The 12,976-nt window shown below is 36.1% G+C and overlaps 2 protein-coding genes and 1 non-coding gene across 5 annotated transcripts; all 3 read left to right on the top strand.

The window, feature by feature from the left end:
- LOC111450635 (centromere protein V-like) lies at window positions 1-3,410 on the top strand. 3 transcript variants are annotated; one of them, XM_023090860.1, is made up of 3 exons: window positions 1-138; window positions 407-535; window positions 2,804-3,410. In XM_023090860.1, exon 3 carries the CDS (start codon window positions 2,855-2,857, stop codon window positions 3,263-3,265), a length of 411 nt encoding a protein of 136 aa, XP_022946628.1. In that variant the 5' UTR covers window positions 1-138; window positions 407-535; window positions 2,804-2,854; the 3' UTR covers window positions 3,266-3,410. The 3 variants fall into 3 exon arrangements, with proteins under 3 accessions (XP_022946628.1, XP_022946627.1, XP_022946629.1); XM_023090859.1 differs by having other exon boundaries at window positions 52-143; XM_023090861.1 differs by lacking the exon at window positions 1-138 and adding an exon at window positions 213-233.
- Window positions 3,411-8,422: 5,012 nt separating this feature from the next.
- LOC111450563 lies at window positions 8,423-9,654 on the top strand. The gene is made up of 2 exons (XM_023090759.1): window positions 8,423-8,948; window positions 9,433-9,654. Exons 1-2 carry the CDS (start codon window positions 8,686-8,688, stop codon window positions 9,470-9,472), a joined length of 303 nt encoding a protein of 100 aa, XP_022946527.1. The 5' UTR covers window positions 8,423-8,685; the 3' UTR covers window positions 9,473-9,654.
- A 2,708-nt stretch (window positions 9,655-12,362) lies between these two features.
- Window positions 12,363-12,437, top strand: TRNAV-CAC. Its single transcript has one exon. It is a non-coding gene; the product is annotated as a tRNA-Val (tRNA).
- The last annotated feature ends 539 nt before the right edge of the window (window positions 12,438-12,976 follow it).

The following is a 12,976-nucleotide window of genomic DNA, read 5'->3' as shown; positions in this document are numbered from 1 at the left end:
AAGTCCACGTTCGTTAGTCAAGGGATGATCACAAGTTTATAAGTACCACTAACCATTTTGTTAATACTTGCACTGAATGCCCGTAAGCTGTCGCCACCGGCTCCCTGATTCACAGTCGCGAACGCCCACAGGCCATAGGTGAGGTTCGTTTGCTCTTCTTTTCTTGCTCTTAGCTTTCTCTTAATCCAAATTTTTGATCCGCATACCTCCTCGTCCTCTGTCTCTGTGTAATTGTGATTGAACATTATAGATTTCTTTCTTTCTGATTTATCAATCCTTACCCCGCCCCACTTTGGTACGGATGCCCTAAAATGATTTCAACGTAACCACTGCTTATAGATGTTAGAATTAAAAACCAAATCGACGGAAGTACTTTCTGTTTAAATGCTTCAATGATTTGTAACAGGGTTAGATTTGACTATATAAGAAGGAGGAGACTCTCCAAATGGTTTAGGGTTCGATTTGAGAATTTAACAACTCCTTGACGTTTACCGAGCTATTCAATTAACATTGTGACAGGATCCCCCTGTTTAAGGTATGTTCATATTCAAAACTATCATCTCTGCATTCTTTTAGTGTAATATATTACCAGTAGGTGCTCATGTTCGAAAGCTTTGATATGTGATTCCGTTTATGTTTGTTAAATTCTGTTCTTGCTGGCCTTTGATTTTGAATCTGTTGATTTAAGCTTCATCCAATTTGGGATGAGAAAGAAAGTTACTTTCATTGTTGGTGGAGTAGTAATTAGGAGGGTTCCTCTTAGACAATCGAAGGCCACCTTGAGAAAAGGCCCTGAGGAGCATATAATTGGATTGACATTCTTTCCTTTCTTATGTGATATTGTAGTAACTTGATAGTCACATCCCAGTTTTTGCTTTGAGTATTTCTTCTACGCATACCAGTTAAGGTTGTATGTAGGCTTATGAAGGAGTTTTTGATAGAAGGAATGTGGTTCTACTTTTCTTCCAAGTTTGATGCAAGATCCTCATCGGTTGGGGAGAAGAACGAAACACTTTTTATAAGGGTGTGGAAATCTCTCCCGAGCAGACATGTTTTAAAAACTTTGAGAGGAAGCGTGGAAGGGAAAGCCCAAAGAGGACAATATCTGCTAGCGGTGGGCTTGGGTCGTTATAAATGGTATTAGAGCTAGAAACTAAGCGATGTGCTAGAGAGGAGGCTGAACCCCGAAGGGGGGTGGACACGAGGCGATGTGCCAGCAAGGATGCTGGCCCCAAAGGGGGTGGATTGGGGAGGTCCCACATCTGTTGGAGAAGGGAACGAGTGCCAACGAGGATGTTGCGCCCCAAAGGGGGATGGATTGTGAGATCCCATGTCGGTTGGGGAGGAGAACGAAACAATCTTATAAGGGTGTGGAAACCTCTCCCTAGCAGACGCGTTTTAAAAATTTTGAGAGGAAGCCTGGAAGAGAAAGCCAAACAGGACAATATTGTTTGGTGGTGTAGTTGGGCCGTTACATTTGATCTCTAGTTTGGCCTCGACGAAGATAGATTAAAAAGAATCTTTTCACAAATTGGTTATTTTGAAGCTCAACTCTAATCATTCCAAGCTTGCGTTCTACTTTATCCAAGCTATTTTGGGGCGGTAAGTGCCCTTCCATGGAAAACTGGCTTCTGAAAGTGTTTTTTTAGTTAGCAGATCCAACGCAAAGGTTAGAACTTTATGAAAAGAGTGATAATAGGGTCTTGCGTGCCTCCCTGTGATTAGAAAGAAACAATAGGATCTTCAATGATGTCTGAACTATTGGCTAAATGTACAATACAGTAGATGACCTCAAATTAGAGTACCATTCATACGGATTTCAGTAATTATGTCAGCTTTTCAATTAACTTAGATTGGAAGCAATTTTTTAATGGCCCGCCCAAGCCCAAGCCCACCGCTAGCAGAAGTTGTCCTCTTTGGGCTTTTCCTTCCAGGCTTCCCCTCAAGATTTTAAAACGCGTATGTTAGGGAGAGGTTGATTTTAAAACGCGTCTGCTAGGGAGAGGTTGATTTTAAAACGCGTCTGCTAGGGAGAGGTTGATTTTAAAACGCGTCTACTAGGGAGAGGTTTCCACACTCTTATAAAGAATGCTTCATTCTCCTCTCCAATCGATGTGAGATCTCACAATTCACCCCTTTAGGGCCTAGCATCCTCGCCGACACTCGTTCCTGTAACAGCCCAAGCCCACTGCTAGCCGATATTGTCCTCTTTGGGCTTTCCCTTCCAGGTTTCCTCTCAAGGTTTTAAAACGCGTATGCTAGGAAGAGGTTTCCACACCCTTATAAAGAATGTTTCGTTCCCCTCTCCAACCGATGTGGAATCTCGCAATCCACCCCCTTCGAGCCTAGCTTCGATGCCCAGCATCCTCGCTGGCACTTGTTCCTGTAATAGCCCAAGCCCACCGCTAGTAGATATTGTCCGCTTTGGCCTATTACGCATCACCGTCAATCTCACGGTCTTAAAACGCATCTACTATGGAGAGGTTTCCACACCCTTATAAGGAAGGTTTTGTTCCCCTCTTCAACCAATGTGGGATCTCACAGTTTCTCTCTCTAATCGATGAGGAATCTCACAATCCACCCCTACACTTAAGTTACAAGGAATTTGTCTCTCCTTTGGCGTTTTGGCTGTATTCTATTTTTCTCGATGAAACATTTGTCTCTTGTCAAAAAGAAAAGAATCGAAAAATAGTAAGAGAATACAATTTGATTCTAGAACAATTTTCCTTTTCGAATTAGTTAGTTTAGCAGGGCTAGTTTACAACAAGATGAAGATTTAAATCCTATGACCATTTTTTATCAGGAAAGCGAACAATCATTCACTAAAAGATTGAAAGGGGTGATTTCTTCTATAATGGACTCCGAGTTAGTTGTGCATAACGGTGGATGCCACTGCAAGAACGTAAGATGGCGAGTCGAAGCACCTACTAGTGTCGTAGCTTGGGATTGTAACTGTTCTGATTGCTTCATGAGGGCCAATACACATTTTATTGTGCCTTTGGAACGGTTCAAACTTTTAGGAGATTCCAAGAACTTTATTTCAACCTATACGTTTGGTACTCACACTGCAAAACATACCTTCTGTAAAGTTTGTGGCATTACCTCATTTTACCATCCACGCTCAAACCCAGATGGAGTTGCCATTACTTTCAAATGTGTTGATCCTGGAACATTGACCCATGTTGAGATTAGGCAGTTTGATGGGAGCAACTGGGAGGCCTCATATGGTCATACAGGCATTGCTTCATTTTCTAAGCTGTCTTAGAACATTAGTTAATATGCATTTTAATATTTGCTATAATCTATGTTTATGACTGTTGACACGAACTTTGTTTAGACTTGTATTTGTATCAAATGTATATTCGTATTCCCGAGTCTCGAGTCTTGTATGCAGGCACACGATATTTCTACCGAGTCTATCTCTTCTTGGACTGTTCTGTTATCCCTTTTGACCACTGTATTTTCCCTCTTTTGCCACACAATGAAATCTGAGACTTGAACCAAAACAAAAAATGTGTTGTTTGGTTGGTTTAAACCTATTCTAGATTGTTACGGTCCATTTAGGTTAAATTACAAGTTTAGTTTCTAAACTTTGAATTTGGTTCTGAACTTTCAAAAGTGTTTATTATGTCCTCTTAAACATTTAATTAACTTGCTTCTTCACGAGGGTGATAGACTCACGATGATCGCCATGCACTCAACTTTTGACTGGCGACATCAATTGCTACGATGACGAGCTCGTTGAACAACAATAGTTAGGCAATCTATATGGGTCATAAATCACTTTAGTTTAGTGACCTACGCTTCAAACGACCTAAGATTGAATTACCCATAGTCGGTAGAGGTTAGATTTGCAAGCTCAAATGCACTCGAACATAAACCAAGCGAAAGCATGAACCTTTTCTAGTGAAAGTTAGTGGGTAACGATCTAACTCGTTTTAAATGCTGTAAATTAGTTCCTAACCATGAAAATCATTTTTATGTTTAGATTTATGCTAATCAATTTGGAATTTTCAAGTCGATTTGAGAATATTTAGTTGAGTAGATGGGAATTTTCCTTCGGATAACTACATCGCAGTGTCTTGGTGCTAGGTTGAATTTTGAATATTAAATGTTTGTTGATATTGATGTTACTATAAAAGGTATTCATATTGTGTTTAGGATTTAGGGTTTAGGTCTAAAACATTTGTATAATTGCATAAATATATATTTTTTTTCAGTTGGGACAATTATCTACATTTATCATGTCGATGTACACTAACTTAGGAGCTAGGTGGGTAGGTCTTGTCTCAATATATTGGGGGTGGGCTGTCATCTTTTGAGATAGAGTCCCACACGAAACTCATCTAGACACCGTTATTGAGCTCGTTACATAATATTACTAATGTATATTTTTAAATTAAGGTACTCTAACGAGTTAGGTTTGACTCCACTGGTTGGGTAACTAAGGTAGAATCTCTACCTCTTCACTAATGAGCTGATACAGTCGAAATTTGAAAAATATTCGGGTCATTGAAACATCATTAAAAAATAAGTAAATTTTTATAATTAAAAAATGGTTTAGAATAATTGTTTTGAAACTATGCCTTTGGCGGCTACACATTTTGATTTTGGGAATTTATTGGCATTTGGGGAAGAGAATCCCTCATTCGTAACTTTCAAGACTTATTATTATAATCAAACCTAATTTGAGGGAACATATTAAATCAATAATAAGGTGCTTAATTTTATGATATAATTATTAATTAGAGTGTTTATGAATTGAATTAGGTCAATATTTTGATTGAATTAGTTCAAATTATTTAATCAAATAGGTAAAAAAATATTTATTTATTTTTAAATATTGAATTAAATTTTATAACTCAATTTCAATATATTTTTAAAAATTACATTAAAAAATTTAAACTTCTCACGGTTGTAAATGACAAAAGTGTGGAAATTTCTCTCTAATAGACGCATTTTAAAATCGTGAGGTAGACGGTTATATATAACGGGCCAAAATAGACATAAAACCCCATAGAAAATTAGAGTGGGTTCGGATAAATCTAAACTAGTTTTAGGGAATCTATAAACCAATCAAACCCATAAAAAATTTATATTATTTAAACTCAATTGGGTCTAAGTCGATAATTCATCTCAAACACTTTACGAGTTGAATTGAATTGATCGAGATTTTCGAGTCAGTGTAGCAGGTACATACAGATTCTACCATAATTTTCATGCATGAGCATATCTTGAGGGAGAAGCTGGTTGGAGTAACAAAGTTATTGGATATATTCTCTCCCACCAAACAATTATTTAATATTGAAGATTAGATTATGGAATTTTGTGAACATTAAAGAGATTGAAAATAGATTTGAAGCATTTAGGAATCCATTTTGAGTGTTAATTATGTTGTTTCTACACTAATAATAATAATAATAAAAATAAAAGAAGCTACCAACTTTTTACTATATGATATTCTAGAATGAGTTGTGTATTCTTTGGACTAAAAAAAATAGTTTTTGGGTATGATTTTTTTCGATAGATTTTCTACATTGAATAATGTTGTTGTTATGTTATACGTCTCACTGTACCCAAAAATTATTCCCTTAGTCAAGCAATTTTGGTAGATGGGCACCATTCGACCTATCCAATGAGTTCTCGTGGAGTGGGTCGTGGATTAATAATTATTATGGCAACCCTTCTCTTAGGAGATCTCCACCACCTAGTCGCCTAACAAACGAATGTCGGTGATGGTCGTCGTTAACTTCATGGAAAAGTTATCTATTAACTCACTGTCATTCATACAGATAGCCTCAAACTAGCTTCAAAGTATGCACTTTTGCTTCTTGACTCGTTCCACATTTACATCCATTGTTTTTAGCATCTCCCACACTAACTTTGTTGTGTCCTTCTCTACCAACATGAGAAGGACGTTCTTTGGGACTACTTAGTAGATGGCAGCAAGAGTCATCCTATTCTTACGTTCCTCAAAGTCGTCACCATGCTCGATGGTGTCCCACATGCCTTGTGCCTGTAAACTAATACGCATCTTTATTGACCATGCTGCATAGTTACTCTTTGTAAGTAACGAGTATTGGAGCGTTACACTCTCCTCCCTTCTGCTCCTTATCGTTGTCACGTCTCCTCCAACAACATTTTATATTGACAACATTTTTTTTTTTACATCCTAGCTCTTTTATCAAATGTTGGATGTGACCCTTGATCGAAATACACCAAAACAAATAAGCAAAGTAGAAAAAATAATTCGAAAAGAGAATCCTAACAAATTTCCTATACTTTCCTCGAGTTAAAATCATTAATAATTCTCATAAATAAATCACTAACTATTTTTTTAAACGGGTTCCCCAATTTATAATCAATCAAAAAATCTTGTACCTTGCCATATACATTCTCTTAGCATGTAAGATCTAACATAGAAAAATAAGGCTTTTAATAGCCCTTTTGACATTCTTAACCTAATTGGCCAAAGAAGACCAAAAGCCAATTTTTAAGTGGGTAATTAAGATTGAAAAGCTGATACCTACCTGAGTTACATGGCTGGCCACATCTCAACCTTGACTCCCATAGTAAAAGGCTTCACGATACATTGAAGCTCGACTTTCACGCAACATTGTAAGAAAAGACTCCAACATCTTATAGATCTCATTTGTCGAGTTTAGCGTAGTTTGACATCTCCTTAAAGTTTGTTGTAGCCTTTCGTCTCTCGACTTTGTAATCGGACATTGAGACGTAATAGTCGTTGCTTGATTTATACCTAAAACATAGATTTTCAAGATTTCTAGCTAAGTACGGGAGCCTCGACTGTTCAAGCCTGCAATGAGAACTTGTGGTCAACTCGCATGAGCAAGAGGATATAGTTATTATTAGGGGTGTTCATGTGTTGGGTTGGATCAGCCAACCCAATTGTTTAAACTATACTTTTCCAACTCAAACAACTCTTATTAAATAATTGTCTAACTATAAATTTTAGGGTTGAGTTGGATCGAGTTATTTATGTCATTTATTCAAATTTTTATTTTTAATAAAAGTAAAATGTTAGTTCGTAAAACATCTATTTATTTTCGAAAATTAAATTAAAATTTGCAACTCAATTTCAATATGTATTTTGAAAATTTATCTCTAAATATTTAAAATAAATATATGTATATATATATTTTAAAATTTCAATAAATTGGAGTCGAAAGTCACACGTGGCTAATTTAATTTAGGGAACAATCATTGATTTATGGGTTTATAATCAAAGAATAATATCTTCATTGGCACGAGGCCTTTTGGGGAAGCCCAAAGCAAAGCCATGAGAGCTTATGCTTAAAGTGGACAATATCATATCATTGTGAAGATTCGTGTTCATCTAACATGGTATTAGAGTCATGCCCTAAACTTAGTCATGCCAATAGAATCATCAAATGGCGAACAAAGGACTCCAAAAGAAAAGGTCGAAGACATAGTAAAAAATAACTAAGACTCCAAAAGAAAAAGGAGTCGAGTCTCGATTAAGGGGAGGTGTACTTTGTTCAAGGGGAGGTGTTAGATGAAAGTCTCACGCTAATCTAGGGAATTATCATGGGTTTATAATCAAATAATACCATCTCCACGGGCATGAGGCCTTTTGGGGAAGCCCAAAGCAAAGCCATGAGAGTTTATGCTCAAAGTGGACAATATCATACCATTGTGTAGAGTCGTGCTCATCTAACAAATTCAACTCAATCTAATTCGAGAGTGTTAAGGATATTTAGTAATAAATTATAGTTTACCATATATATTATATTTAATATTTTATTATAAGACAAATATTTAATATTTGTCTTATTACCATATTTATCTTTCCATTTATTACTATTTCCATATCGTTAGTAATTTATTTAATTATAAATAAGATAACTTTCATATACCTGTTGGATTAATCATACATTCTTAGAGAGAAACTCATAAATTAATCTCATTCATACCGTTTTCAGTTCTTTGAACTCAACCCAACCCACGTAACTTTATAACCCTGAGTTAGGTTGAATGGGTTTCTAATGGGTTTTTCGAGTTACGTATGTTTTTTGAACACCGGACATGGTTGACGTAGTCCAACGATTCTTTTCCACTACTAGTGAATCCTTTTTTTGTCCTTAAATATTATTCCAAGCCTACAATATCAATGTTAAACTTTAGTTCGAATCATTGTAAATGATTTGGTTGAGTTCAAAAGTGAATTTGTGTGTGACCCACAAACAAAAGCAAAAACATTTAACATCAACTCAAGCTTAAGATGTTGTATAGCTAATGTTCTTAATTGCATACATCTTAATGTTCTTATAAATAGCTCGTAAAAGGATATTATCATGCATGCATGCCACCACCAACAATATAATAATCCTCTTTATTACTTCGTATTTTGATTCTTTCTTTCCATTTGTACGTAAAAAGACGTCTCTTTGTTTTGGTTTGTGCATCAAAATACACACAAAGCCAAAGTAAAAGATGAGTGTCGTAGTATAAAGCAACAAGGGTTCCCTCCTTCTCATGTTTGAAGCCATTTATTCTCTCTCTCTCCTCTCTCTCTCTCTCCTCACTCTCTCTCTCTCTCTCTCAACATCCCAAAATCAAAATCCTGTCATGTAGTGATTTCTCTCAAAGATTGCCCATGTTGTTCAAGCTTTAAGAGCATACTATTGTCTAGAGAGAGAGGAAATGAGTTCTTATTCTCCTTCTTGTAAGGCCATGGCTGTTATGGGGTTTATTTGGCTTTTGTTAGTGAATGGTTCCCATCAACGGGGACAATCGGTGGCAACCGGGATGACGACGACAACGACGGCAGCTCAATTCGGTGGAATTTCTAAAGAGATGGAGGTGGTCGGTGGTCGTGGTGGCAAGGACGTTGTTCGTTCAGAATGGCATCTCAACTACATGAGTAAAAGAAGAGTTCCTAATGGCCCTGATCCTATTCATAACAGGTACTACGTTGTTTGAATTTTTAATAAAATTATATGTCTTAATCAATTGAGCTACTTTAATTCAGCTCGTAAAACATGACATGGGTGTTGTATGTCGTGTTTTTCTATTTAAATTGGATAGATTTAGAGAGAGAAAGAGAGGGAGAGATAAAAAGTTTAAATTTTTCTCACTTTGCCTTTTAAAACTGTTACATTGAGTTCTTTTAGCTTAAAGGGTGTCATTTAAAGTCCTTGGTTGAAGGTGACACAAACATCTTTAAAACCACAGTAAATAAAAGGTGTATATGTGTGTACTTCAATATATTCCATGCCTTTTACTTAATCAATATCTCTTTATCCATTACTAATACTCGTTCTTAAGTTTTGAGTATCCGTTCAATAGTCGATGATTCAGCTCCGTTCTACAATCGTTAACCTACTAAACGTCTCGAAAATCGAAAAACGACTCAAGACTTGAACTTTTTTTTGGTTTTTCGTTTTGTAGGAGAGCAGGAAACTCTGGAAGACCACCCGGCAAGGCTTAACCTCGGGAATGAAACTGGGCTTTCAAGATGACACAAGATTGCACCATCAGCTATCTTGTATGTGTTACTTTAGGAATGAATGATGAAAACCTATCAAATCAATTCTCGGTTAGAATTTAGGACTCGTTCGATAATATTTTTGTTTTTTATTTTTAAATTTTAAAGTTTATGTGTATTTATTACCAGGCGTGTTTATCTAGTTCGAACCCGCACAAAATTTAAAATTTTAATAAATGCTTTTAAAAAATAGTTAAAAACCACTTTTGAATAATTTTTTTATTGAACATCACAAACTAATTTTATAAAGATAATTATAAAAAGAAAAGAAAAAGATTTGATTGGTTGTTTGATCACCAAATTAGGTTTATGTAATTAAAATAAAAATAATAATTAAGGGATGTTTGTTTTATACTTTAATTAAAAGGTGGGAGAAGGGTTCCCTAAGCTTAATAAAGTGAATTCCACCCATTAAAGGTAAAAGGAAAAGAAAAGAAAAGAAAAGAAAAGAAAAGAAAGGGGAACAAAAATTAAAGGTGGCCTTTGCATTTTGTGTTTTGCTTTGAGATTCTCTTTAGTTTCCATGGCAATATTGTAAATTATCTCAAATATGTGACCAAATATTTACTAGTTTTTGTCTTTCAATTTAGGTTAAAACGGACCTACTTTCGATTCAATAATCGTTTCATATTCATTGGATTGATGGTATTACTTTATTTTTCTTTTGGTTCGAGAATTAGAGAGTTTAACTGTAACTGCGCAAGTCCACCGCTAATAGAAATTGTCCTCTTTGGGTTTTCCATTTCGGGACAGTTTTTTTGAATTTAGGTTAAAACATATCAACTCAACATACTTTCAATTGGGTTTCGTTTCATTTGCATAACAAAAAGCATTTCGTATTCATCGGATTGACGGTATTACCTCATTTTTCTTTTGGTTCGAGAATTAGAGAGTTTAATTGGAGCAACACAAGCTCACCCCTAGCAGATATTGTCCTCTTTGGTTTTCCATTTCGGGACAGTTTTTTTGAATTTAGGCTAAAACATATCATCTCGACATACTTTCAGTTAGATTTCGTTTCATTTGCATAACAAAAAGAGTTCCATATTCATTGGATTGACGGTATTACCTCATTTTTTTTTCATTCGAGAATTAGAGAGTTTAACTGTAACCACGTAAATTCACCGCTAACAGATATTGTCCTCTTTGGGTTTTTCCTTCTGGGGTTCCCCTCAAAATTTTTAAAACGTGTCTACTAAGGAGAGGTTTCCACACCCTTACAAAGAATGTTTCGTTCCCCTCTCCAACCAATGTGGGATCTCACAGTAACTACGTTTAGGTTAGGGTATTAGCTGAATTATTATGGATTTAGAACAGTGTCATAAGAAATAGATGTTGAATGAGGAGTAAGAACATGTAAGAAACGACGATTAGTGAAGTTTAATGGAATCATAAGAAGCGACGATATTTGATTATCGTGCATACTATGGGGTCGATTATTGATGTATCGGGTTTTAATTAAATTTGTATAAATATACGATGGGAGTGTCCTTAAGTTATAAGCTTTTTGAGAGTGGTAATGGGTTTCTTTTGTTTGGTGTGGCTTTTGTTGTTTGAGTTTTGATTGGATAGAGTGGTCTAAAAGCAAGATATGCATTCAAATATCTGCAAGCCATTTACTATAAAGGGAAAAAAGAAAAAGGCTAAGCTTTTATCTTTGGTTTCATCAAATCTCACACATATATATTTGTTTCATCGGAATCCTAAATTTTTATGGGACACATTTTTATATTCATTTTCTACCAATGCTCGAGTTTTGGATAACCTCTACAAACGTCAATTTTTAAAATTATGTTTTTACTTTTGAGTGTTGATTCGAGTTTAAAGCGTTAATTTGAAATCTTACCTTGTCTGGGTGGTGTCTTTGGTTATCACTCTAGTCTCACACATTAGAGGTCCCTAGCCCAAACGTGGGCTCAAATGTTTTCTAACCTTATGTTTTTACTTTTTCCTTAACAACATTTTCACTTTTAGAAGATTCGTGAAATATGAGTTCAAAACGTTGATTTGAAATCTCACCTTGTTTGGGTGGTGTAGTTGGTTATCACGCTAGTCTCACACACTAGAGGTTCCCATTCAAACCTGGGGCTCAGACATTTTTTGCATTATTTTCACTTTTAGAAGATTTGCGAAATATGAGTGTTGATTCGAGTTCAAAACGTTCATTTGGAATCTCATCTTGTCTGGGTGGTGTAGTTGGTTATCATGCTAGTTTCACACACAGGTCCCATCTTGTCTGGGTGGTGTAGCTAGTTATCATGCTAGTTTCACACAGAGGTCCCCAGAGCCCAGACATTTTTAGCACACACCGAGGTCCCATCTTGTCTGGGTGGTGTAGTTAGTTATCATGCTAGTTTCACACAGAGGTCCCCAGAGCCCAGACATTTTTAGCACACACCGAGGTCCCATCTTGTCTGGGTGGTGTAGTTAGTTATCATGCTAGTTTCACACAGAGGTCCCCAGAGCCCAGACATTTTTAGCACACACCGAGGTCCCATCTTGTCTGGGTGGTGTAGTTAGTTATCATGCTAGTTTCACACAGAGGTCCCCAGAGCCCAGACATTTTTAGCACACACCGAGGTCCCATCTTGTCTGGGTGGTGTAGTTAGTTATCATGCTAGTTTCACACAGAGGTCCCCAGAGCCCAGACATTTTTAGCATTATCAACATTTTCACTTCTAGAAGTTTCGCGAAATATGAGTGTTAGATTCGAGTTCAAAGCATTAATTTGGAATCCCATCTTGTCTGGGTGGTGTAGTTGGTTAAGTTGGTTATCACGCTAGTCTCACACACTAGAGGTTCCCAGCCCAAACCTGGGCTCAGACCCTATCTTGTCTCGGTGGTGTAGTTGGTTATCACTCTAGTCTCACATACTAGAGGGTCCCCAATTCAAACCTGGGCCTAGACATATTTAGCATTATGTTTTTAAGGCGTTAATTTGGAATCTCATCTTGTCTGTGGTGTAGTTGGTTCACACACTAGAGATTCTTAATCTCCGAACTTCCCTCTATGTCAAAAATAATAGTGTAGGATAAGCATGAATTAAATACCATTAATATGTATCCACGTCTCACTAGAACTCATTATGTGATAAGTATGAAAATATTATGAGCATCATTTCACTAAACTATGATTTTTAATGAGGGACTTCAAGCATGTCGTTACGCATGCATGGATTACATCTCCAGTATATTACATATAGATTCATACACTATGATATTAAAAACGTTCCTTTCTTTTTTTTGTTGATTTTCGATATTGCGAGCTCGCTAGTTCATAGTCAAGCCTAGATGTAAGTAAGTATACGAGTCCGCTAATGGGTTTATACACGCATGCATGAACTATGTGGAGAGAAATATGACACATTCAGCCCTACAAAAAAAAAAAAAAAAAAAAAAAAAAAAAAAAAAAAAAAAAAAAAAAAAAAAAAAAAAAAAAAAAAAAAAA

This window comes from Cucurbita moschata, unplaced genomic scaffold (assembly GCF_002738365.1).
Source record: "Cucurbita moschata cultivar Rifu unplaced genomic scaffold, Cmos_1.0 Cmo_Scf00012, whole genome shotgun sequence".
Taxonomy (NCBI): domain Eukaryota; kingdom Viridiplantae; phylum Streptophyta; class Magnoliopsida; order Cucurbitales; family Cucurbitaceae; genus Cucurbita; species Cucurbita moschata.
Note: the sequence above shows the minus strand (reverse complement) of the source record. Positions and strands in the feature narration are given on the sequence as shown.

Excerpts from the sequence above, each read along its gene's own strand:
- LOC111450563 (XM_023090759.1), top strand. The coding sequence starts at position 8,686 with ATGAGTTCTTATTCTCCTTCTTGTAAGGCCATGGCTGTTATGGGGTTT. Across the intron at positions 8,949-9,432 it reads CCTGATCCTATTCATAACAG|GAGAGCAGGAAACTCTGGAA; the intron begins GTACTACGTTGT and ends TTCGTTTTGTAG.
- LOC111450635 (XM_023090860.1), top strand. The coding sequence starts at position 2,855 with ATGGACTCCGAGTTAGTTGTGCATAACGGTGGATGCCACTGCAAGAAC.